The sequence below is a fragment of the Pygocentrus nattereri genome, chromosome 3 (assembly GCF_015220715.1).
Source record: "Pygocentrus nattereri isolate fPygNat1 chromosome 3, fPygNat1.pri, whole genome shotgun sequence".
Taxonomy (NCBI): domain Eukaryota; kingdom Metazoa; phylum Chordata; class Actinopteri; order Characiformes; family Serrasalmidae; genus Pygocentrus; species Pygocentrus nattereri.
In genome coordinates, this window is record NC_051213.1 from 36,344,090 (window position 1) to 36,371,852 (window position 27,763).

Sequence of the window (27,763 nt, forward strand, 5' to 3'; positions counted from 1 at the left end):
ACAGATGTGATATTTAGATTCCTAGCAGCAACATTCCTGCATTAGAAAGATACCTGGGGAAAAAAAATGAAAGAACCCCTCCTCATGTATGGACCCCACAGCAGTTGTAGCTCCTCCCACCTTCAGGAAACATCATCAGAAGGGGGGTTTCCTAGTCTTTAAAATGAAAAACCTCACTCTTTAGTCTGTTCTGGCACCGCTGTAGGGGGTGAGTTGTCACATTTACAACAGATAAAATAATGGTTCCGCTTTTTATTTTGGTTGGAGTGCCCCTTTAAGGTTGGTAGTGCTCTATTCTACGCCTGGTGAAGCTGAAGGATGGTGCACACTTTTTGAAAAGGGTTCTCTGTTGTTTCAAGTGTGACGTGGTAACACTAGAAGGACCATCCTTCAATCATACAAAGGGTTCTTTGAGTGTTTATGGTTCTATATAGAACTATTTCCTTTCCTGAAGGTAGTACAAACTTCTTTTTTAGAGTGGAGCTGCTCCAGCTTACCCCCCCATCAACACCTCCCCCAACATGATGTCAGTGGTTTGTGCGTAGGTGCACCATACAGCTGCATTTCCTCTCTCCCTGCCTACTCCCACCCATCATGGGTGACTGTTTTTGAGTATGACGTTGGCTGATCTGGTCTCTCATGGTGGAATGACATCATCAAAATATCATGAACCACCATGTGAGATGAGCAGGGTTCTGAATTCGAGTCGATATGCAGGATAATACTAGTGCTGATCTTGACGCATTATTTATCAGTCAGTGATCGTGTGCAGTTTGAACCTGCTCTTTTTAAAGCAGTGCTGAGATTCCCTGATTCCCGGACCACCTCTAGTGGATGTTCTAGAGTCAACTGTTTCATTGCTATCTGTCAGCTGTCTCCTCGTCACCAGGTGCATTTGAGGAGGGGATGTGCTAGCAGGCCCTGTGCTCACACCTGTGTTTGACATCAGTGGGGTCTTGCCGTCTGTGTGTGTGTGTGTGTGTGTAGAAAACAGTGAAAACCTCATGATGTCACATTACACTATTTTGCAATACAGACATAAGGCATTTGGTACTGTGTATCTATATCTATCTATCTATATATGAGAGAGAGAGAGAGAGAGAGAGAGAGAGCGCAGGGCAGAATATATGTTATATATATTATGTAATTACAAATATATAACATATATGTAATGTATATAACAGAAAATCACACAGAAGCCCCACTAAGGCACAATCCCATTTCTTCTTTTTACCCCTTCCCTTTGTTTTTGAGTGTCATCCTAACCCCTTGGAACTGAGTTACAAGGGGTAGTGGTTAAAATCTTGCCCTGTGAAATGGGACAACCCTCACATTAGAGAAAAAAAACCTTACTTCATTAACAGGCTACTAGCGCTGCTCTGCAGGCAACCCTGCCCGTCTTCAGTGATAGCAGAGAAGGGAAAAGTTCAATAACCTCACTGGTGGGCTTTAGTTACATTTGGGGCACCATATATTTTCACAGAGGGGGTAATAAAACAATTATTTGTTGTCACGCCCTGCAAATTCTTTGGTGTTTCAGCTATTCACCAGCTTCTTGTTCGAATTTTCCTGGTCCACCTTAAATGGTGCAGGAGTTACATTCTGGTGCTTCAGGCGTCAATACTGCTGGATTATTTAAGGTGAAACGGGAAAGTTAGCTAGCTAGCTACCAAGACATTAGCACGTTCCTTTTTATGATGAAAATGACCATAATACATTGGAACAACATTAAACTAAGATAATGCAATGATAATCATCATTTTTAACAGAGAATATGCTCATATTTGTGGGTTTCTTTGGTCGCTCTCACAGCCATCTTGCTGGGTTTTCTTTTTTCTTGTAACACTCAGTTTGGAGTGAGCCTCTGAATAACCTCTGTTTGGAGGGCCATATAGTCGTAACACTTCGCCCTACCCCTCTTTCTCAACAAAAATTGGGACACCCTACCCCTAGACATGAACGCGCAAAACGGAGGGCTAAGTGATAGGGGCAAGGGATGAAATGGGATTGGGCCTAAGTGTATAATTTTCAGCGTTTAGTATATTCACTCTGCCTTTATTACAACTTCCTTTCTTTACAGAGCACTTTTCCCAACAAATCTACAAGGATATTTTTCCACACCTCCAAAGTTCAGTCTTGTTTGAAGATGATTTTCTGCTTCTGCTTCTTACAATCCATGTAATCCCAAACACATTCAGTGATGTTGAGGTGTAGTGGTCAGTCCAGTGGTCTGACACCAGCAGCTTCTTTATATGTTATTTACAATTTTCTGTCCTTTTCTCGGCAATGTTGTTTTGACAGCTACACATCCTTTGAGACACACAGCATCTGTTGATATTTTCACGTCTGGAGCAAGAGTGGAGCTTGATTTTCTCAAAGGTGAAAGCTTAAGTGTTGTCCACGAGATGGTGACTGTTCTGGTGGTCTGGGTTGGTACGAGTCCCACTTTCTCTGTCTTTTTGAGCTCCATTTTACAAACTCATACTTACACTAAATGTCAGCTTCTACTGGAACTTAAACAAATGAAGGGTGATCTCTGTACACAGTATTGTATGGTAGTTAATATTGCACTATTGTTAGTTAGAATTGCATATTGAACATATTGAAACCAAATTATACAAAAGCTGAAGGACTCTTTTCAGTGGAAGGCTTTGAGTAAACACCTTAAGCTCCTGTTTGCCATTAATCTATGTGAATTAAATTCTGTTGTATTGAGAAGCAGTGTTCATATAACCCAAAGTGAATGAACTGGAAGCTAAGCTTCTTGATAGAGAAGAATCTTAAAGTGGTTGTATGCCTCTGGGATCCTGTGCTGAGTTGTTGGATCAATATTGCATGAAGCATTGCATACAGCTCTGACCATACTGTCTTATATTATGTTAAAGTTGTGCTCTACATGGCGTTCCCTTTAGGAAATCATGTAATGACAAATCAGAATATAAACTCATTTATTTTAACCCATCCGTCATAAGTTAGTGATCATTTCAGGGACCAGCTTTGCTGGTAGTTATGCCATAGTTGTGTGTGGGGGAAAAGCATTGGTTATGGTATTGAGCTCCACTTATCATCAGTGACATCAGCAAAAGCCTATAAAATAAGCAAAGCCTACTTGGATGCAGCAATCAAGCTGAAGAAAAGGACACTGACCAAATGTATTGGCCAGAGAAATTATTAGCCTTCTATCTCAATGTAATCAACCCAGAACTATGATTCTGAAAGGAGGCCATTGCTCTCTCCATTTCTCCAGCTGGCCTCCTAATTGCTCTGGGCTTGTTAAACACTCTGGCCTTGGCACTCAGGCCCTGTTCATCCCTATAGCTGCTCTAAACGCATTTTGTGTTTCCGGAGGTTTGGATGTCTCCTTTTTGCCCTACTTAGCCTCTGAGCCTTACTCACTGAGTAGGACCTCATTGGATTTAGCAGCCCACCTAATGTGCTTTTGTTCAGTTCTAGAACAGCTTGGCAACCTGGCCAGTATTGCCAAAACTGGCCTTTGAAGGAGGAACGCAGAAGAGGTGACCATGGCACAGCTGCACAAAAAGCAATCGAGTTCTGTTATGGTTACTAATATTGTCCCTCTGAGGGGATGTTGGTATGCTATAACTGGTCAGATGTATAGATTTCTCCCCTGCTGGGGAGCAAATTTATGAGAAGTCTAAAAAAGAGAGAATGCCTGTGGACCTTCAAGACGGAGTTTGGCACTCCCGATGCAGAGCGTCTGCTTTTGGAGCAGCAGACAGCAACTTTGTCTTTGGAGATTAAGAGAATTGAGAATCAGGGAAAAGCAGGCCACAGACTTTATGTGTGTCGTCCACGTCCTCTGGCCTTAGGAGGATCAACGATCCAGTTTATCCCCCCTCACTGACTAGTTTGGTAAAAAGACTGTTTCTGTTTTTTCCGCAACACCATGAGATGCATCAGTTGGCCCTGCTGAACATACACAGTAATGCCTGAGTTAAAGAAATGGGTCGTCCCGCTACGGAATACTCGCATGTCACACAAGCATTTGGATGATAGGCGTCATGATTTCTGTTGTTCCTATTTATAAACACATCTTCAGTCGAAAAATGTAAGATTAACACTTACTTAAAAATAGAACCAACAGAAATTGCGCACATAATCTGTAGCGTCCATATGCAAGCGTGACGTGCGCGCACACAGAGGGGAGTCGGAATTCATCATCAACACCTGTTGTCTAAAGTGGCTGCCTACAGCGTTCAGCTTCATTTTAGCATGGTGCTGTGCAAAAGTCAGAGACCACCCTTCATTTATTTCATTTACAGTTAAATTTACAATTAAATGATTCATTTTCCTGCATCAGGAAAAAAGGTAGAAAGCAGATATTTATCACAACGTTACACAGAAGCCTCAGTGACTAAATATAATATCAGGTCTTTCAGTATTTAGTGTGTGCACACTTGCCACATTGACAGCTTTCATTCTTTTCAGGAGACTTGCTTTCAGAAATCTGCAGGGATATTTTTCCACACCTCCAAAGTTCAGTCCTAGAAGTTGTTTGTTTTTTCTGCTTCCTACCATCCAGGTAATCCCAAACGCATTCAGTAATGCTGAAGCCTGGACTCTGGTGCGGTCAGTCCATTGTTCTGAGAACATCAGCGGCTTCTTTGTTTGATCTGCATAATTGCCTTTTCTCAGTAAGAGCTTCTTAACAGCTACACTTCCTTTCTCACAGTGCTGAGGTGTCTTCTCATAGAGGAAGGATGGACAGAAACAGCTGTGGATTATTTCATGTCTGAAGCAAGAGTGAAGCTTAATTTTTTCCTCTCTCTCAAAGATGAAAGCTTTAAGTTCTGTTTATCCAGTAGGGACAGTTTTGGTGGCCTACCAGGTCTTGCATGGTTATTCGGAGTTTCATTTCTCTGTATCTTCCTGTTTCAGAAACTCCTTCCTTTCCTTGTATTTTTCTTTTACTCTGCCCTTCTTTATGCAAGTGGATTATCTTATATCTGATCTTCTCAGAAATATGTCCTGAAAATGAAGACTTCTGCTTAATAGCCGTTTTGATTAGATTTAATTACGTAAAGGACATGCGGTCTCTGACTTTTGCAAATTACTGTGTCCTAAACCACATTGTCAAGTCTGTGTGACCCTAATAAAGACAGTTTCAGCAAGTTAAGAGTTTTGGGGAAGCATTTATGAAAATATTTAGGTGACTTCTAGTGTTTGCTAGCAGCGTTAGGAAAAAGAAACCTACTCCAATAACAGCGCTCGACCAACGCATTGCAAATGCTCGGTCCTGCAAAAACTCTGTTCTTACGTTGCTGTGGTGGTCAAACACTAAATAATGAAAGGGATGATAGAGGACGAATCAGAGAGGGATCTACTGTTATTCCAACAGCATCAACACCTAAACGTGGGCAAGTAGAGAGTTGTGACATTTCTGAACGCAACAATGCTTGATACCCCTTCTGCATAGTTTAAAGTGTCTGGGTTCACGACCTTGTGTAAAGTATGTTTCAGGCCTTAGCCCTGTAGCTCCATCACTGAAGTACAGATAGAAAAATTATACCAATCATGAAAAAGAATACCAATCATGTGTTGATTGATTAGTATTTTGGGTAAGCGGGACACCAAGTTTGATTTTATGCTAATGCTTTTTTCATTTAGCGTTGCTCACATTTTAGTGGGTTTATTTATGCAGCAAATGGTTTTGGAAGAGGAATGCAAAGATGAGATATTGTGGTTGATCCCTGGGCTTGTTTAGTATCAGCTCCATTGGTTCCTGGCACAGACATTGAAAATGCCTAATTGCCTGAAGGATGCTTTGCTGCATTATCCAGCTGTTGTATGTTGAGTCAGACCTTCACAGGCATTGTTTATTACTAACATACCAACTCATTGCCTTTTGGTGAAATTTGCTGTCGTGAATGCTGGATAAGCCCCTCACGTGAAGATTAAATGAGTTTTTCTGTGGGAAAGGGGAGCAGGGGTCTACAGTCAGCAGATCATTCTGAGAGAATCACAGCACAACGGCAGCTCATGATCATTTATCTACAAATATAATATTTCATTTTTATAGGCCAATAGAAGATAATGTCACCAAAGTGCAGTAGTGAATTGTGACTTTTAGAGCTTGGCCTTCAATTTGAGACATAAATGTCAATACTTGGTCAAACATGAGAAGAAATCCACCTCTGTGGTAATGCTAACTTCTACTAGTGTCCTAATAGGATTCTAGCAGTTAGCACTAAGCTAACAGTGATTTACATTAACATTTTTTCTTCATTCTAGATAAATACAGACACTGGAACTTCTAAAAGACATTGTGTCTTAAAGTTCGCAACAGGCACACAGGCATATATTTTACTTTTGTAGTCATTTAGGTACAGAGCTGCTGCTGCTGCTGCCGTTGCCGTTTCCCATTTCTAACAACCCGTCGATTAAGCTGCTGCTCGTATTCACAGTGAGTGACATATCTAAGACTTCAGAAGGCTAACCAATAGGAGATCTATAGCTAGCTATATCTACTATGGAGAAAAGCAGTTCCCAATTGGCCAATTTTCTGCTTGGTGTTTCTACAGCTGGACCCTTTAGTTTCCATCCTAAACTTAACATTAATAGAGTAGTACTGTCCATCCATCCAGCCATTTTCTGAGTAGTACTGTCATTCTCAAAATTTAAATACAAGTGTTATTCCACACTTTTTATTCATGAATAAAAACGAGCTGAAAATTACAGGTGTGTTTTTGCCTAGAAGGCCCTGACTGTTTCTCTTTGCCAAAAAGATGTGAAGAGAGCCACTTTTGTGACTAGGGAAGTTGATATCTTATTCACACAATTGTTCAAATTTCTTTCCTCTCTGGCTAAATAGTGTAAATCATTATTCTGAACAACCACACACACACACACACACACACACACACACACACATATATATGTGTATGTGTGTGTGTGTGTGTGTGTTCGGTTGTTCAGAATAATGATTTACACTATTTAGTGTAAATATATATATAGGAGATGAACAGAGTTAACATCAGACCAGGTCAATAACAAAAAAAAAGCCAAATAGAATACATAAGATTAGGTGAAAAAGTAAAAAAACAGGCGAGGGTCAAAACCATAAAAGAAACGTCCAAACAAAAAAGCCAAAAACAAGAGCGAGAATCATAAATCAGAGAATACAAAGTGAGGTCAAAACACGGAACAGCAATCAGGAAAATAAACGGCTTGGTATGCACTGAGGGAACAATGGCAATACTTTGCAAAGATCAGGAGCAAACAGACAGGTATATACAGTGCCTTGCAAAAGTATTCGGCCCCCTTGAACTTTTCAACCTTTTGCCACATTTCAGGCTTAAAACAAAAGATATGAAATTGTAATTTTTTTGAAGAATCAACAACAAGTGGGACACAATCATGAAGTGGAATGAAATTTATTGGATATTTTAAACTTTTTTTAGAAATAAAAAACTGAAAAGTGGGACGTGCAATATTATTAGGCCCCTTTACTTTCAGTGCAGCAAACTCACTCCAGAAGTTCAGTGAGGATCTCTGAATGATCCAATGTTGACCTAAATGACTGATGATAAATAGAATCCACCTGTGTGTAATCAAGTCTCCATATGAATGCAGTCTCAGAGTTCTGTTTAAAGCGCAGAGAGCATCATGAAGACCAAGGAACACACCAGGCAGGTCCAAGATACTGTTGTGGAGAAGTTTAAAGCTGGATTTGGATACAAAAAGATTTCCCAAGCTTTAAACATCTCAAGGAGCACTGTGCAAGCGATCATATTGAAATGGAAGGAGTATCAGACCACTGCAAATCTACCAAGACCCGGCCGTCCCTCTAAACTTTCAGCTCAAACAAGGAGAAGACTGATCAGAGATGCAGCCAAGAGGCCCATGATCACTCTGGATGAACTGCAGAGATCTACAGCTGAGGTGGGAGACTTTGTCCATAGGACAACAGTCATACACTGCACAAATCTGGCCTTTATGGAAGAGTGGCAAGAAGAAAGCCATTTCTCAAAGATATCCATAAAAAGTCTCGTTTAAAGTTTGCCACAAGCCACCTGGGAGACCCACCAAACATGTGGAAGAAGGTGCTCTGGTCAGATGAAACCAAAATCTAACTTTTTGGCCATAATGCAAAACGTTATGTTTGGCACAAAAGCAATACAGCTCATCACCCTGAACACACCATTCCCACCATTACCACTGTCAAACATGGTGGTGGCAGCATCATAGTTTGGGCCTGCTTTTCTTCAGCAGGGACAGGGAAGATGGTTAAAATTGATGGGAAGATGGATGGAGCCAAATACAGGACCATTTTGGAAGAAAATCTGTTGGAGACTGCAAAAGACCTGAGACTGGGACGGAGATTTATCTTCCAACAAGACAATGATCCAAAACATAAAGCAAAATCTACAATGGAATGGTTCACAAATAAACGTATCCAGGTGTTAGAATGGCCAAGTCAAAGTCCAGACCTGAATCCAATCGAGAATCTGTGGAAAGAGCTGAAAACTGCTGTTCACAAACGCTCTCCATCCAACTTCACTGAGCTCGAGCTGTTTTGCAAGGAAGAATGGGCAAAAAGTTCAGTCTCTCGATGTGCAAAACTGAGACATACCCCAAGCGACCTGCAGCTGTAATCGCAGCAAAAGGTGGCGCTACAAACTATTAACGCAAGGGGGCCAAATGATATTGCACGCCCCACTTTTCAGTTTTTATTTCTAAAAAAAGTTTAAAATGTCCAATAAATTTCGTTCCACTTCACGATTGTGTCCCACTTGTTGATTCTTCACAAAAAAATTACAATTTCATATCTTTATGTTTGAAGCCTGAAATGTGGCAAAAGGTTGAAAAGTTCAAGGGGGCCGAATACTTTTGCAAGGCACTGTATACTGAGCTAAACAGATGATTAGATTGATTAGAATTTAAGTGACAGTGATCTGATGGGTGGTTTATGATTGGCTGGAAGAGTCTCATGACAGACTGAAGGATTCTGGGAAGTGGAGTCCTTGATGGTATGAGTCTCTGACTGAACCAGGTAGAGTGTGACAGGTAGATAGAACACATGATGGGACTGTTTACACAGTACAACAAAGATGAGGTGAATGTTTACAATGGCTTCTACTTAATAAATGCAGGATCTCAAAGGGAGATATAAGTCAATAATACTAGAAAACAGTAAAATTTTTAGATGACTTGTATTTGCAATTGTTGTACTCAATAAACTAAATATCTCCACAGCACTTAGGCCTGTATTTTAGTCCCAGAGTGCACCTTTTGTTGTCTGTTTTGCTTGTGAGTTTTCATGTGTGTAATTAGAAAGAGCTTTCATTTGACATGACTGCTTTCCCTCCTAACATTCAAAGGTTATTGGTGAAGGTCAAATGATACAAGATGATATCAGACTTAGTCTTGACTTCCAGGCAGTGATATCACCTCGACTACTTGGCCACTGCAGTTTAATCAGCCCACCCATTTTATGGGAGGAAAGTGTTGCAAATACGTTTTCTATTTGCAATTCCTGTGATGAGGTGGGATTAACTGCCTTTTCCATTATGCTTGCTGCACACACAACCACTTAATTCCACAGGGAAATTACACATTGGAAAGCCCTTGGCCATGGGTACTATAGACACTGCACCATGTTATACAGTATCAGTGGCTGTTCTGTCAGTGTTGGTGGCTAATTTAGTGTGGGAGTCCCCACATACTGTTTACGCTTGTGCGAAGAGTGAGTTTGTCATGACATACTCCAGCCACTTGAGGAAATGGCAGATGATGGCCAAAAGGCATCTCAAGCTCTTTTGAAACCCTCAGTCTCTGAGAAGAATGCAGAAAGCATCTTGCCAAGAAAATGGCCTTTTTTTCTGTGATGTGGCTTGCCCTGAGAATTTCTGCAGCAGCGTCACATTGTTATCGTCCTCGGTTCTTTTGAAGTCTACTGCAATACAAAGCAGCGCTGTGGCCACTGAATATTTATACTCCGCTGTGGTGGCTCTGTGGACTCCAGCTCAACTGTTAAAGAAGCCCACAGGAATCTATGCGAAAGAAGCCCGGAGGTCATTACAACGTTTCTTCCAAACTTGTGGTGATCACTCTGTATGAACGATCTGTTTTCTAGATCAAGGATACAGATGAAGTGTGAATGGCTTTTGTGGCCCACGGTTGGGAAAAGACCGAAGTTATTATGCTTAGGCCGCACAAAGCTGTTCCTGCTTCTGTTGTATTGGCTATCAGGTTTCTTTCAGACGTAGAACCTAACTAGAAACTTTGGGGTTTCCCGCGGTACAATCATTTTGTCATTTGCTAGAGGAAAACTAATTGAGCTTTACCATTTCCTGTAATCCAGAGTGGAGGTTTTAACTCACAGGAATCTTTTGTAGTTGTCTGATTACAGGTTAGCGCAAACAGCACAGACGATTGCGGATTGGATCTTTCCCCACATTGCCTAATTTCCAGCAATTCTATAAGACTTATGTAAAAATAGAGCATTCCAGACCATAACATGTTCATCGTAGGATATCTGCTGTGAGATCATACTTTGCTGCTGAAGAACTAGGGATAGGTGCAGTTAGAGAATGGAATATGGTTGTCTGTCAAAATACTCCAAAGGGAACACATTTACAAAGCATTTGTCAGGCTACTCTCTCTCATCTATCATATGTATGCATCACTGTTGTTGGAACAAAACCTCGTATCTCCAAAACGGTAACTTCAGAGGAGAAGGAAAAAACGACTTTACTTTCAAAGTAAGTCAATGGAACCAGACATTTTTCCATGTCATTTTGGGCTGTTTCTTTCGGTCCGTTCATCATAAAATTTACATACTGTGTAAAAAAAAACAGGCATATTCAAATCATGTCAAAATGGAGTTTTGTTCCGACAACAGCTGTGTGTGTGTATGTGTGTGTATATATATATATATATATATATATATATATATATATATATATATATATATATATATATATATATATACACATACACATACACACACACTTCATTTATTTATTTCACAGACATTTTATTTATTTCATTTCTGTTCAGAATGGCCATCCAGTACAAGTCATTCATTTTTCAAGAGATAGAGATTAGACTTTGAGAGTAGAGAAAATAAGCTCCACTCTGGTGTCAGATCTGAAAAAAATGCACAGGTGTTTGTCCCTCCTTCCTCTGTGCGAAGAGAACTCGACGCTAAGAGTCTGAAAGGATGTTCAACTTTCAAGAAGCTGTTACTGAGAAAGGGAAGCACACAAAAAAAGAACTTCTGCAAATGAAATAAAGAAGCTGCTGGAGTCCTCAGAACAATGGACTGACCACACCATAGTCCAGACCTCAACTTCAAGATTTCTTGATTAATTAGACTGGACATGTTCTCAGTTGCCATTTTGACTGGAAATGAAATAAAAAAGAGTGATCTTTGACTTTTGTGCAGCACTTAATGACAATTAATGAAGTTTTGATGTATCACTGTTGATGGATGTCAGTTTTACTCCAGTAATCAAGCTCTTAGGGCAGTTGGTTTCACTGTTGTCATAAATGAGGTTAGAGGGCAGGTTTACTGCTACTGGAGGCTGCCATGGCACTCAGTAATAAAGCAGCTTGTCTCTATAAGTGCAGTGACTGTTAGGACAGACACAAGTCCATGATGAAGCATGCTGCCCTATTTCCAGTTTATTAACTCTGAAACGCAAGCTCGCATGCTTTGACCTAGTGGTGTTGAGTTTAGCCACGCTGTCTCTTGAAGCGGAAAGTTCATTGTTATGTAATGTAACGAACCTTTGAGGGAGACACTGCTTCTCTGCATGACAGCAGTAGCTTTGGGTGTTGCAGACTCATTTACAGCAAGGTGGGGGATCCAGTAGTGCTCACAAACAAGCCATTGGATCAGAGGAGGAAGAACAGGGTGGAGCGCTCTGTTTTCTGAAACCTTACGTTCGCTGGCGAGGTCAGATTCTGCTATCCTGCATTCCACGTTAGCCTAGTTGCCAGTTGGCCTCAATGGAATCTAGACATGGAAGAGTATAATGGGATATGAAGTGGCTACACTACGCTATCTTACTCAGAAGTGGAGGAAGAGAATTTGGCTAGAGCCCAGGTTTTGGCGGTTCTCTCTCTCCCCACCCCCTCTATATGCATCTTGTAAAGAACACATAGTATGCCTGGCAAGCAGATGTTTGAGGGAAGCTTGTTATGCATGTTTTCTTTCACAGGGGCATCTTAAGCCCTTTTAAACTTGGCATTAACGTGATCTAAGTGTGCTGATTGGATCTTCGTCCAAGCAAATTACATTTGCCTTTTTAAAATGCAACTTAACATAACTTAAAATGCAAGATATAATCAGGTCTCATTTCCCCCATGCGATATTACATTTCTTTACTTCAGCTTGTGGACCATCGGAGCGGAGATGTGTTCAATGCTTGATCAGATGTTTTTATCAAATATTTCTGCACGATCACAGTGCAGAGCGTTCCTGGCCAACGTGAGAGATTTAAGTATGGCTGCATCAGTTGTAAACATGCTTACTTGCATCCTACTGCGGTGAAATTGGTCTCTGGAGTGAAGTTTAAAGACTAGAAGAACCTCCCTGTGATGGTGGGAGGAACTTTTGAAAACATACAACTGCTTTGAGGTGGATTTTTGGGGCCAGTGAGTTAACGTTACGGCTAGGAAGCCAACTGTTTTATTGCAGTCAAATAACTGTGGTCTTCAGATCATTATAATGGTGAGAATGGCTTACTTAAACAGCAGAAGTGAAGATCAGATGTGGAGGACAACAAGCTGAAAGCTAAATTTAGCAACCTGGCTAGATTACAAATCATCTAAAATGCTCATTCAGCCCAAATGCCTAAAGTTACAAAGGAGGAAAATGCAGCATGTTGTGTTTTACTTAGCAGCCACAAGTGAAGCAATTGATAAAAAGGGCCAGCCACTACTGTGCTAGTACTGTGGATGTTTTGTCTGTGTGGGTGTTATTGATAAGGGATGGGCTGGTGTATGTGTAATAGCGATAAAGGTATACGTCAGCATAAATCTCAACTCACAGTAGCAATTCCATTTGGATGGAAATTGGCTGAAGTAAATCATTCATTCCTGTGGCCTGTCGGCACTGCCTGGGGTGACGGACAAGAGTATTGTGCCAGCTGAACAGCGACCAGTCGACCGTAAAATCTTCTTCTGATCAAGGCTGATGTCCGACCCATTAGCGCTGGAGTGGCCAGTCCCAGATCAGGGAAGATCCTTGCCTGATGTGGCAGGCCGGTGTGCAGGTTCTAGATGACTGCTCTAAAGTCCGTTGTTGGGTGCTGTAATTCGGCGGAGCCTTATCAGTCATTGTCAGTTCTCCTCTCTAATCAGGGGGTGGGGGGGTCTGTTTAGGGTGGTTAGGATTAGCTGTTTTGGCTCTTAAAGCAAGATTATATCAGAGCATCAGCAAGGCTCTGGAAGAACTGGAAACGCTGCTGCACCACAATACCAAATGGATCTCACACATTGTATGCACAGTGTAGAGCAGGGGTTTCAGACTCAACCTGGGGGCCACTACTAGGTGGTTTCCTTCAAGGGGGCCTGGTTGGAAAAGAGAGAAATTTACTGATCCCGGATGAAAATTGCAGATATAAAAGTGCGGATATAAAAGTATCTAGTGTTTTTTTTCCTAAGTATGATTAAAACTACATAATATAGGTACTAATTTAAGTGCACCTTAGACAGTGTTTACTAGCGATTTCCCCCCGTACCTGCCAACATCTGTTTACTACTATTAATATAATAGCAATAATAATAGTAGAATCAATGCCATTAACTCAGGTGATTCTAAACAGTGGTACAACTGTGTTAGGTTTTGGACCAGGATTAGTGCTAGGATCAGAGTGAGGGTTGGGCTTAGGGTTTGTGTTGAGGTTAAGATTAGGGTTAGGATTAGAGCCAGGTTTAGAGTTAAAGAACATTATGGTCAATTAAGTAGATTTAGTTGAATGTAACTTGAACGTCAGTCAAGTATCTACAAAGCATCTGAAGTGGACTATCCGAATGAAGTGGTACCTGAAGTTTGTCATATAAATAGTTACAATCTAAAGTTTAATTGTTGTTAACTATTAAAGTGGTCAGAATAGCAGATTGGCTATCTTGCTTCCTATCTTGCCTCTCTCGATATTTAGTCAATCCCAACCAATGACAAACAGCTGTTTTCATAAAACCATGACATGGTTGTATAAATGCCTTTTGTTTTCTGTTATATGTAGACGCTCACAATTCACATTCAGTTTGTTGCCCTTGATTAGCTCAAGTACTTGTGATCAGATGATGTAAAATTATGACAGCTGGCAAAGTAAAGGGGCTATTTCTGCGTTCTCAGTATATACTTTTGATAATTCCATTCATTTCTTAACTCCGATGCCATATGTACTGCAGATCTAACTATTGATCTAAATTAGAATAAAAGCTAGCTATAACAGTTAGCTATAGCTAAACTACAACCATTCCCGCTCAGTGTTCCTCTTGCAGCACTCTAGTTCTAAGCATCGGCCTAAGCTGATTTTATAAACTTATGTTTGGTAACCAGCCACAATGTCTAGTGGGTGAAGCAAATCTACTCGTCAGGTGTAAACATTTAAGTGCAGTAACATTTGTTAGATACGTAACTGGCCGTATAGCGAGAGAAGATGTCTCTGGCCTGTGAGCCAGTAGTCTGAGATTGCTGCTCTACAGTCTGCAGTAGTGTCACCCTGTGTCTCTTACTGGAATGAAACTACATGTTTCCAGTGGAGGGGAGGGAGGAAGAGAGAGAGGAAGAGAGAGAGGAAGAAATGAGAGAGGAAGAGAGAGAGGAAGAGAGAGAGGAAGAGAGAGAGGAAGAAATGAGAGAGAGAGAGAGAGAGAGAGAGAGAGAGAGAGAGAGCAAAGGAAAAAGGCATTTACTGAGTATCTGTTCCTCTGCACATGCTGGTGTGCTGGTGGTCTCTTGCTATAACAAAGGAAGCCATACATCAAATAAAACAGTTTAGGAGTCCCTTTATATATGAGGGTGTTTTAATGAATGGAAGCAGGGACTGATTAAAAAAGGTAGCAGCGGTTTGTATACAGCTGGAAGCTCTGTGTTGGGATCTATGGAACAGCTGTCCAACAGAATTTATACACACACACTAACTCTCTTTAGACCTCGCTTTGTTTGGACGTCCCTGTTTGTTCTGCAAGGGTTTGTCGGAATAACATGCAGAGATAAGCGTTCCGCAGCTCCGCGGCTGAGCTGAACTTGGATCTCAGCTCTGCGCTCTTTTTTCCCCAGGTTATGTTTAGGTTTGTGCTTCCTAGATTTTAGGCCTTGGATAAACTGTTGTGCGAAAAGAGGGCTAACAGTGTGAGAAGGTTAATGTATCTGTTAGAAATTGGAACATAGAGATGCGTTTGTGGGCTTTAAAACTCCGTGTGCATATGCAATTGGTATAAAATTGACCACAGTCCCACAGTGAGTTTCTACGCTGCTGAAGCCATTTTCCATATGCAGGGTGGGCTAGGACTCAGTTAGAGTCTTGCCATATGTTTTCATCTATAGTAAAGCAAACCAATAAAAAACCTACCAAATTTAAAGAGCATTCCGGCCTAAAACAATAATTGAGCATGTTATAAAATATTCAGTTATAGAATATTATGTTATACAGTATTCTGTTTTCTCTCTCAGCCTGATCGGCTTGATACAATTCACACTTTTAGATAATGTTTTTGTTCATCAGTGTTCTTTCTCTGCAATACCCGGCATTTATTGCTCTAATAAATCATTGGGACCTCTGGGAATCCCTGTGGTGTCAACCAATCCTGACTACTAGCCTACAGCCGCTGATCTACAGGCTAATAAGAACAAGCAATACAATAAAAGCAGTACAAACAACGATTCTATCTGCACAAAATGAACACCAGAGACATGTTTTTACTCTTTTCATAAAAAAGGCAAACTGAGGTTAGATATCTAGATAAGATACGATACAATAAAATAATCCTATATTAGTCCCACAATGGGGAAATTCACAGTACTACTTTTTGAGTAATGCATTCTCCCCATTATAACAGTAGTTGAAAATTAGTCGCTACAGTTCAGTGTTAGCTGTCTGGCCTCCTTCACATCACCAGCTCTAGAGACTACTGCAGCACTGCTCTAGTAAGAGAGCAGGCATGTTTACAACAGATGTAGTGATGGGTCATTTTTTTTCATTTTGTCATTTAACTCTTCCTCTCTTGTCTGCCTGTACCCCCTGCACGGACACAGAGTGACTTTGAACTGCGGACCAGCAGGACAAGTTTTCCAACATGTGGAAGTCTGTGTTATACCACATGCCCCATGTTAATGTGCTCTGCATGTTCAGAGCTGTACATCAAAGCGTTTTAAAAACTCCTTCATCTCAAGGGGGACTGAGCCTCCTTTGTATTCATCCACACTTCTTTCTCTCTTTCCTTGCAGACTGTTCTCTTCCCAAGTGTGAACCCAGGCTCGATTTAGCTGGACACACAGGTGAGTGACTGGACCATATGACGACTTCTTGTTAATGCATTTGGACCAGAAGTTTAAAGCTCAGTGCCAAGCAACAAATGTGGCCCAGTAATTAAGTCTGATTCACAGTCACCTGTGGAAGATTAGGGCACCTGTCTTTATTGACTATAGTGGTTTACCAAAATCTCCATGTTAATGAGGTAGTGCATTTTAAAGGCCAGCACACAGTGAAGGCCTGTTCGGCTGCCAAAATGGATGTTAGATCAAAAAGTTTCAAAAGCAGAGCTAAGAATTCCAAGAAAAGGAGAATCTTAAGAACTTCTCTCCACAGTCAGAAGCAGTGGCAGGATAGGAAGGGGACTTAAAAAGCATTCACATATTACTGGGAGTCCTAGGTAATTACAGCATTCGTATTTTAAAGCATGACAAAGTTGTATCTCTTCCATCTCCATTTATATTTTTTATTAGAGATTAGCTGAGAGGCTGTAAAATACTCCACATACTGATGGCTGCAGTCATCCACTGAACTCTGTATTAATGTGGCAAGTTATTAATGACCATTGTGCTGCTTATGAAATAATAATCTGGCTTGGAGGAAGACTTGTTTATTGCAGTTTTTATTTTTAATCATTTTCATTTATTAATAATAAATTGGGTATGTTTTATGTAGCTCCCTTTGTGTTAAACCGTGTCTGTCTCAAATCTAGATATTGATGGTTTACATGGTTGTTCTTGTGGTAGTTTAATCCCATCACAGTACAAATTATTTTCAAACCAGTTTTCACCTTTATCCACTCTACATATGCTCTGGAATTTATCAGAAAGAATCCATGTGTACCTACAGGTGTAGCATCAATACCTTTAGCTGTCCTTATCAAGTGAACTTCCTTATAGCAGCAGTTGCTGGACAAATGGCCTCTAGAAAGGCTGGTGCCTTACTGGGCTCACAGAATAAAAAGAAATGAAGGCTCATGAGGTATATGAAGGGTTCATTTTGCTTGATCAAGTTTACAGCTCCACAGAGAAGAGCCCAAATGGACTTAGATTGGTTGGACCTAATGATGCCTTTCACTCTTCATGTTTGATTTCAGGAAATTACACTTTATTGGGCACCAGCGGATACTGTTAGGCTTCATTTGCTGTTGCTGGGTATAAAAATATGGTATATAGTATATTAGAAATGACTAACTTGGATGGATCTTCACTGTTTATCGTTGGTCGAGCATTCCTTTCTCCCAAGGTATTTTTTTAGGGGTATTGTCCTGGTGTCTTGGGCTGTGTGAATATTTGAGTCGATTTGCATGATTTTTTTGTGTTTGTATAAAACTGCGGCGCCAGTTAAGTGAGAAATACTGTTTATCTCTGTGCTTTCTGAGCTGCATGGAGAATTTCAATTAGCTGTGCAAATTCCCTTCAGCGATGCTGAATGCTAAAGCAGTTAAGTAAGCATGTCTAAAAATATCCAGAGGTGCAGGACACGTTATACTTTTCAAATTCATGCCTTATCGCTACCACATTTCAACTTCAATTTAGGTCTGCTTTTCTTTTCATGCAGCTAAATAGAGCTGATCATTATAAATGACCCCACAGTCCTTTCAGGTCTCATCAAATTAAAATCAATGTTACTTTTCTTTTTAAATAAAGAAATACAATTGGTGGAAATAATCCTTGTAATCCTCTGGCCAAATTGCACATCTAGACTGGACTCTGTTCCATCGATTATAGCTGGAGCATTTCTAAAGTCATAAGCAATGGAGAGGTGTACATTGACAATGACTGGACAAACCACCGACGGGTTCTGCCGCTTTCCCAGCAGCGTTAAGGCCCTTCTCTAATTGGAGACTGAAGTGTATTACGCTCATACTAAGCTTGGCTGGACTCGGCTGGTCTCTCTGGGCCGCAGGGAGAACATTTGCACAAAGAAGCTCTCTAGAGGAGGCCTTTGTGTAGGTTGCCAAAGCCCTTTACCAGGCCGTCACTGCCAATCAGACCGCCAAAGCTGCTGGCCTGGTCTGGACCGGGCTTGAAAGCACCAGAGCGTCTCTTTCAGCCTCTGCAATGAAGGACAAACCTTTAAGTGTCAGGCCTGTATCCGGAGGGCTTCTTAAGCAGGTGAAAAACACTATTCAGAGATGTTTTGAAGGATGAAAGCAAATTATTCAGTTAAATAAAACACTGCATTTGGAAGGAGGCTAACTTGAATATCTTGTTGAGTCATCTGAAGCTTTCATTACGAGAAATAGTAACAGTAATAATGTGAAGTAGTGTTTTTTACTGTTTTCTTCCCATGTCGTTTTCTGCATTTGTATATAATTTAACAGTGAGTTTTATATTGGAAAAATGGGAAACTTTTCTGCCTTTTGCCACAAATGTCCACAAAAAGAACAAAATAAATTGAAACTGAAAAATGTGCCAACACAAAAGGATCGACGTTAGGGTGAGAACTGGCAGTTCACTAGACTGAAGGCTGCCACACCAGATCAGCAGATAGCCTGTCTGTATAGTTTATAAATGTGTGATAAATGGGTGACCTGGACATTTTTCCAGGTCAGGTATGTGTTTTGCTTCACTATATTCTAGATTCTAGGACAGGGGTGTCCAATCTTATCTGCAAAGGGCTGGTGTGGCTGCAGGTTTTCAATCCAACAAAGCAGGAGCAGACCTGATCAGTTGAGATCAGACAGACAAAATGATTGAAAAGTAGAATTAGGTGCCATTGTGCTTGTTTGGAATGAAAACCTGCAGCCGCACAGGCCCTTTGCAGATGAGATTGGACAGCCATGTTAAAGGACTTCTAAGAGTCCAAGGAGGAAAATGGCTATTTATATCTAAACTGTGATAAACTCATTTTATTTCCTTTTGGAATTCTCTGTCATGACACTCAGGCCGTTCTGTAAAAGTTGTGGATCAATTGCATTAAATATAAACCTTATGGGATGATGGATAGATAGATTGATTACATGGCATTACAGAAGTATGTGGACACCCCTTAGTGGCTTTCAACCACACACATTGCTTCCAGTTGCCAAAGCAGTGTAACCACTTTCTCTGGAGTGAAAAACCATGCTTTACCATCTGTCAATCTGATGGATGAACCTGGGCTTATTAGATGCCAGAAGAACACTACATACATGAATACAGTGTGAATTGTACAGTTTGGTGGAGAAGGAATAATAGGCTATTATAAAAACGGATAGTTCCAGTTAGAGCTGGGCGATAAATGCTATCACAAACAAAATTAATTTAATATCGATGCCTATTGTGATAAATATCAAATCATTATTTCTTTCAGGTTTGAAGGCTGATTTTTGCTCCTGGGTGGTTGATTGCTGCTTTAAACTGTCTTATGGTTGGAACATGACATACACTCACCAAACAGTGGAACATTTCACAAATCTGTCATGGCAGAAAGCGTCTGTGTCGAAAAAGCACAGCCGCAGTTTATAATAGTCATAATTTAAGAAAGAAAAGAGTATCCCATTACAAATGCTAGACAAGTGGCAAACAACAGAGCTAAACTGTTTAGTTTCTCAACAACGTCAACTTAGTACGAGGTCAGTGATGGATCACACCGCCTTGCTGGCATGAGTCCTAACACATTCATGTATTCAAACACCAGCTAGCAGTTATCTGGATTTCTCCATAGTAATTTGTGGGGTGAACCACAATATATCTGACACCAGACAAACAAAGTCCCTCTTTTAGGTACGTTTAAACTGAAAGTGATGCTTTTGCGTCATGTTTGATCTACAGTAACTTCAATCCGTTATGCAAGTGATGGAGCGTTGCTTCAAGTTAGCCAGTTGCTAAAAACCGCTAACTTGGAAAGCTAGCACTCAGTCTCCCAATGCCTCACAACTTCAGTTTACTTTCGTTTAAATCAGGGCTGTAACTAACATGAACCCACTTCATTCTTTCACTTTTGTTGCTCGGGAATGCCTCATACTAAAATGTGACTGACCGCTGTAACAGCCCTGTAGTTGTGTGGAGCAGACCTGATACAGTTAAGTCAGTACAGTTACGCCACTTATCTCGTCACTCACACTCACCGATCCCTCCATTCAGATAGGGAATGTATAACCAGAGAACTTGTAGAGAGGAGAATTACCACTCTGCGATGTCCAGTTCCTGAACACTGAATATCAAAACATTTTTACATCACTGTTACACCACTGATGTATATGTCATCACGCTCTAGCAGTAATGCCCACCTTCTGCTGCCCAAAACCCGTTTGCTGTAGAAAAAAGGAAGTATATAGATTTCTTTGCTTTTTTAGAGAAATACATCCTTCTACTTTCTAAAAGTAAAGAAACTTTCTGGGCGAGTGATTAAAAACTATTTTAACTTGTTTTAGCCGTTGAGCTTCATTTACTCCCATTCATTGAGGACACTTGTGGGTGCCCTCTGCTGATTAGCAGTTCTGTTTTGATATAACGGGGGGGAATAGGAAATGGCAAGGCTTCTCATAAACCGGCTCTGGCATAACTCCACGTTTCAGACATTGCTAAAGTATATTTCGCAACCCATTTTCTACTCGTCCTTGTGCTGTTAGAAGAATCTTTGAGTCAAGTGCTAGACCACCGAGTGTACTGATGTTTTTAGTCAGGGGCTTAACTAGAACCAGACTGGTCAGCTCACTAACAGGCTAAAAAATAGCAAACATGCTAAACTCCATCATTAATGTCTCAAGTATGCTTAACTGTGAAACGGCAGTTTAAAAGTCTAAAGAATGTCACTTGAATGATTTACATACTTCAAATGTTCATGTTTTGGTCAGAAGTAGCATCAAACCCAGGCTGAATACCAAATGACTCTGTACTCCATAAGGAGTGTGCTATGTAGGTTTTAAAATTCTTGCTTCTATGGTCTTAGTGCACTATGTAGGGAGCATGGAGTCATTTGAGATTCAGCCCCAACATGGGAAGAGAGGCATTGTTGTTGGTGCTGTATTGTTTTTAGGCACTTGACATTGTCCCTAAAAACACTCTACCCTGCAGTAACACCAGCCTCTCAGGTTTATTTTCCTACCTGTGGGGGGAATGGAATAGCTTGGGGGAGGAGCTACCTGTATATATACGGCTCCGTAACCACAGTTAGGGGTTCTTCCTCCCCTTTGGTAGCAGTGCTGGACTACACCTGTTTGTAAGGATTATTTGAGTGACTAGACTTCTGTGACTTTGCAGTCACAGTCTAATTACCTCTGATTGAGGTAGTGTGTTTTTTTCTTTTTGTTTTAAAAGTGTGCCTGTAAATACACCGTTGTGGCAATAAAAGGTGATGGGTTAAAAAAAAAAAACTTCTCTACTCCTGCCCCTTCGTTTTTCAGGCGTACCATTTTTATTCCTTTGGGGTAATTGTAGCCATGCTTTATCGCACTGCCAAATCTAGTTCTGAAATCTCAAATCTAGTTCTAACTGAAAGTCTTTCCAGAGTGTTGGAAGCATTTACTGCAGCAAAGGGGGATAAACTCACCAAGGTTTGAAATGAGATGTTCAGGTGTCCACATATTTTGGGCCATGTGTTGTACATTTGTGTAAAGCATATGGGAATCATCAAACTTAAGATAAGAACACAGAATCCTGCTTAGTTTGAAGCTTATAAAAACTCACAACTTATAGCATTTTCCACTGGGCAGTATGTTACAGCACAGTGCGGCTGCTGATCTGAACCAAGAGCTCGGTCATGTACTTGTGTCCATTTCTCATTGTATAACAGAACCATGACAGTAGGTGGGGTTCTCTGTAGGTTGAGTGTTATGTGAAGTGAAAATTGAAGAGCATTGTAGAGATACAGTGATTGAGATAAAGTGCAGTGATAAACAGATGATCAGGAAAACAAGGATGTATTTAAACTGGCCTTAAAGGTGGCTACATTTGGAGCCATGTGGGAGTTTGTTCCAGCAGTTGGCAGTCATACCGTACTTGGTTCCGAGTCTGGGCGCTACTAACTGACCGGTCCCTAGTGATCAGAGAGGCCTGTTCCCTTGTACACTTGAAGCAGATCAGCATGTATTTTGGTTCAAGACCATTCAGTGGTTTATGTACAGTTAAGAGCACTTTGAAGCCAGTTGTGTAGTTGGTAGCCAGTGTAGTGATGTGTGGATTGGAGCAGTGTGCTCAGATTTTTCAGTTCTCGTAAGCATTCTAGCACCTGCATTTTGAGGAAGCTGTCTGATTGTGGTCACGGGAAGTCCAGTGAAAGGACCATTGCAGTAGTTGAGGCTGCTGGAGATAAATGTATGCATTAGTTTTTCTACTTCTTGTTGTGGCATGAAATGTTCAAACTTTGCTGTATATTTTTAATCTGCAGAGATATTTAACCTCCATAGTTCAGTCTTAGAAGTTGGTTGCATTACTGTATGTCATGCTACAAGCTTTTGTTCCTCAGACTAATTCTACACCCAGAAAATGACTTGTGGCCATCATAAACATTAAGCAAATATTTTACATAAAACTTATTTTAAAAACATTCCACTAAATCTTATTAGGCGACTATTAGGACTATTAGGAAATTGCTTCAGCTGGCATGGTGGTCATGAAATGGCTCTGTTTATTATATATGGTCTCCTGCCATTCTTTGTTATTCAGTGCAACTGCAATGAAAGTGATGAGTGTTAACTCTGTGTTAAATCTGTGTTTTTAATGTTTTTGAATGTCTTTTAATGTTTCATTTTGCTTATTTTGAGTGATACTCTAGACAACACCAGCAAACTAGCTTCTTTGCTACGTCTGCTGTGATGTTAACGGGTGCAAAAGATAGATTAAATAAACAATGGCAGTGATTTATTGCGAAGCAGTATATAAAGATGAATTCCATTAACATTCAAATCAACAGTTCATGGTTTTTGTAACTGTAGGTGACCTTGACATATTAGCATGGCTAGTGACTAACTAACTTACGTGAGTTGTTCACGTAACAAGTAGTTCACTTGCGAGTGAATAGAAATTCTAAAGCAGGGAATTTGAGTCGTGTTTATTTCTTTCACATTAGACTTTAAAGTTTACATGTGTCTTGTAATGTGACTCAGCGAATACTGTGTAATACAGTCTGGACTACAAGAAATGTTTGTGAATTTAACATGTTTTGGCATTTAATACATTTAATACGTGCTATTAACTCTTTAGAAATACGTAAATGTTACGTAAAAAGAATTGCATAAATCCTACAAGCACTTCTAATTTTAACATGTAATTCATTCAGGTTTATTGAACATGATGAATAAACAAATTATACCATTTTTACATTGGATTTATCTGTTTAAATTGAATGGAAATTTGACATGTAATTCAAATGCACAAGTTTTAACTTTGGGGCTTAAATATTTCTTTGAGTGTCTTTACCTTTTACTCTGCATTTGGTTTTGCAAGCACAGACTGTGATTCAGACTAGTGTTTTTTTCTTCTGACTTGAGTGATGCCACATGATTTCGTGATGGTTGTGTTTGACCAATCAGTGCTCTGCACTGCTTTTAACATCATATATACATTTCAGCTTAACACACTTGGTGCTCCTGCTAGAAGGATCCAGTTTGAGCCCAGGTAGTCATGTACGATGTGCTTCGCTTGGCAGTATAAATGGCAACAAAGTGCTTGATTACAGATTTGTGACCGTACAGTATCACACTGCTTGGTGGAAGAATGCTGTTATAGTTCGTTCTTATACTCTGGAACGTGATCAGGAAGAGAGACTGGTGTCCTTTATTTTCAATCAGCACTCGAGACGTAGATCCCTTGAGATTGCTGAGAGGGTAGCAATGCTCTTTAGAGGAGTGGACATGCTGCTTAAAACACAGTCACTAGTGATTCTCCAACAAAGCTCTCCCAGTTGCTTTTAATTCAAGACCAGGATTAGTGTGGGGGAAAAAGCTTGTAGCATGACATGCAGTAATGCAACCAACTTCAAAGACTGAACTTTGGGGGTATGGAAAGATACTCCTGCAGATTTGTCCAGAAACTGAAAACAGATATCCTGAAGTATGGACGATTTCTCTTTGTTTTCCACTTGAATAGTCTGAAGTGAATGGCTGTTTTGACTGGAAACTAGAAAAATGAAGAGGAGTCTCTGACTTCTGTGCAGTACTGTAAGTAAAGCATACTGTAGTACATCAAAATCAATTGACTAATTCATCTAACTTGAATATTTGTTGCTTGACGAGATAGTTTAGTTCACATCTGGCTCCAACTTGGGTTTTTACGTTCATGCCAAAGAGGCAGTGGGCTTGGCGCTAAGCTTGGGATGGACTTGCTGTTGTTGTAGGCCTGTTGTCTTTAGGCAGGGCTTCACATGGACCTCTCGATCGGAAGTGCTCTCAAAACAATAGTGTCCCACCGTCAGCCTAATCTGAGTGCTAAATAGGCTTTTGGTTTGGGCTCGCTGGAAATACGGCCTTTTCCTCACCTCTTAGAGATTTTAGCTTTGGAAAAGTAATGAGGCAAAATAGCAAAGCAGCAGAATATTTTCTCTGCATAAACTGTTCTCTGTACATGCTGTAAAGGGGATGTTCTTGTGAACACTGCCTCAGGTAAACTGCATGCGGTGTAACTTATTTATTAAAACACTTGCATTGAAACCATGTGAGAGAATAATGTGATCGTGCAGTATAGAATAGAAAAACAGTTTATCAACCATTCAGTCTGTAGCGTTGTTAAGTAGAAGCCTCTCTATGAATTGTCGATGCTCTATTTGAGCGTTTGTCTTTCAGGCAGCTTCACCCTGAGTGAGGATGTCACATTGGTGCTATGACCCGGATAAAGCTCCGCTGATGCCTATCAGCCCCTGGGTTGCCTCCAGGGAAGGTCAACAAGAAGGAGGGTGTGATGTAGCCTAGTAAATGAGCCACTCCATGGAACAGTGTTAAGAGTGTTAAAGGGGAAATTACCAATTTTTCAAAATGTCTCTGTCATTCAGTTGTAAACAAAGTAAGTCAGAGCCTTGCCCCTTGGTTCCCATCACCACCACTGTAAAGAAATCCATATGAGTATCTCTACAATTAACCATCTAATAGCAAACCACTTTAAATCTTAAATGATTCAATTCTGCAGAAATTTTGAAATGTTGGTAAAATTTCCCTTTAAGACATTTTTCTAAATCCCTGATTGTACTTTCAGGGTTTTTTACTCTTGGGTGTTATTTCAGCAATAAGATCCTCATCCTTATGGACGATGCTGAGCAGTGGTTTATTGATCCTCTCAGATGTTTCGTTCCACTGTATTGATCTTGCTTCCCAGGCTGCTTCTCCAGGCTCACCTGCCTATAGTGAAAGACTTTGCTGACCAGCTTATGCATAAAATTGTTTCATGCAAATTGAACCCCTTGTGTTTGAACAGTACCCCAGTGTTTGCGCAGCATGGGTAATTTTAGCATGTTTACCCTGTGTAAAGAGAAGATTATAATTGTTCTCCAAGGAGATTCCTCCTGGGGTTGCAAGGGGAAGGACGCTTGCTTTCTGTGAAGAATTTCAGGGGGGTCCAGCCATATTTAGCTGCATTTTGGACATCGTTTAATAGGCTGAGGCTTGTTTGTTGATTATATCCTTTCATGTGATTTACTGCTGCAAGGAACAGAGATGTCTAGGGCTTCCTAGTGCTATTATGCAAACGGGAAAAAGTGTGTAAAGGTCATCTCTGCTTTCATTATCAATTTAACATGAATTAATAATACACTTTGGATGTTCACGCTCAAAACTCTTATTTTTTATCACAAGTAAAAGGAAACCCCGAACCTTTGAAATTTCACACTTTGATTATCTCTCCCTCTAGAGCAGCTTACTCTCATTTGCAGTTTCACATTAAACCTCTTAGTGGGCCATACAGAGAAGACCTGCAAGCTCCCCTGTTCCTCAAGAGCAGCCATGCGTAGCTGCAAGGCCTCAATTTATGATGCTCAGATAATCATCTTCCACTGATCCGACCCCGCCCCCATCCACCCTCCAGACCAATCATCTCCCAGAGAGGACAGGCCTGGTCCAGTGGCGCACCGTGATCTCATAATGGGCCCTGTCACAGAGCTGTGTGCAGGGGCCCTTGTATTGACTGCAGGATTGTGATGTGTGGGGGAGATAGCAGCGAGCAGGGAGTGGATAGATGGAGCGAGCCTTCGCTGTCTTCTGCTTCTTTGGAGCTAGGCCTCTCTGCAGCAGCCCTGTGTGGTCGTGGATGCCTGCAGCCAAGCTGTGCTTGATATTGAGGACAAGCAAAGATGGCCCTGCAGATTGTCTCTGCCAGCGAATGTGAGTTAATGCCATAAATGCTATGACTCTGCTCTTTTACTACATTTTAGATATACCGTCAGTGTGAGAGTGCAAATGCATCTGTGTATCTTCCTTCTTGTTTCAAAAGGGGATTGTGTTCGATTTTGGGGTCTGTTCTATAGTTTCTATTAGGGATGCTCATGAGTACTCGGGCTCTCAGTTAAGCACTCAAGGTGCTAGTATTCAAATACTCAAATCATTTTGGGTATTTATTATGTTTCATCATGAGACAACAGGGAAAATATAAAGAGTAACAATTCAGTGAAATGACGATTTTATGGAAAATGTGACAGCGGTCCACTCCCTGTTCACTCTATTAGACTCTCCTACCTTGCTGGTCCACTCTGTAGGTGTAAAGTGAGAGACAGTCGCTCATTTGTCGCTGCACAGTTTGTGTTGTTCATCTTCTAGTCCTTCATCACAGTGGTCACAGGACGCTACTCACAGGATGCTATTGGCTGGATATTTTTGGTTGGTGGACTATTCTCAGTCCAGCAGTGACACTGAGGTGTTTGAAAACTTGTACCAGCACATATTAACACGCGGGGGCAGTCGTGGGCTGGAGGTTAGGGATCTGGCCCTGTGACTGGAAGGTTGCCGGTTCGATCCCCAGGGCCGACAGTCCATGACTGAGGTGTCCTTGAGCAAGACACCTAACGCCCAACTGCTCCCTGGGTGCTGTGGATAGGGCTGCCCACCGCTCCAGGCAAGTGTGCTCACTGCCCCCTAGTGTGTGTGTTCACTAGTGTTTATGTGGTGTTTCTCTTCACGGATGGGTTAAATGCAGAGGTGGAATTTCCCTGGTTGTGGGATCAAAAAAGTATCACTTAACTTAACACAATGAATACCTGCCTTGTGGTGGTACCTTGGGGTTCCTGACCATTGAAGAACAGGGTAATACATTTTTGGCGCTTACTACCTCATCCCTAACTGGTGAGCATGGACTTGACTTTCTGCACAAACGTAGCTCATAGCAGCCTCCGTGGCTCCACTGGTTGTGCTTCTGATCCTGACTCTGGGTGCCACAGTGATTCCAGAGACAGTTTAATTGGCCTTT

The 27,763-nt window shown here is 41.0% G+C and overlaps 1 protein-coding gene across 5 annotated transcripts in view; it reads left to right on the forward strand.

Annotated features, from left to right (window-relative positions):
- triob (trio Rho guanine nucleotide exchange factor b) overlaps positions 1 to 27,763 on the forward strand; it is a 195,610-nt gene that overhangs the window by 890 nt on the left and 166,957 nt on the right. For all 5 annotated transcript variants that reach the window (XM_017700847.2, XM_017700848.2, XM_017700849.2 and 2 more), the window contains exon 2: positions 16,427 to 16,477. In XM_017700847.2, the coding sequence (XP_017556336.1) occupies positions 16,427 to 16,477 (51 nt within the window). The remainder of the gene's footprint in view (positions 1 to 16,426; positions 16,478 to 27,763) is intronic.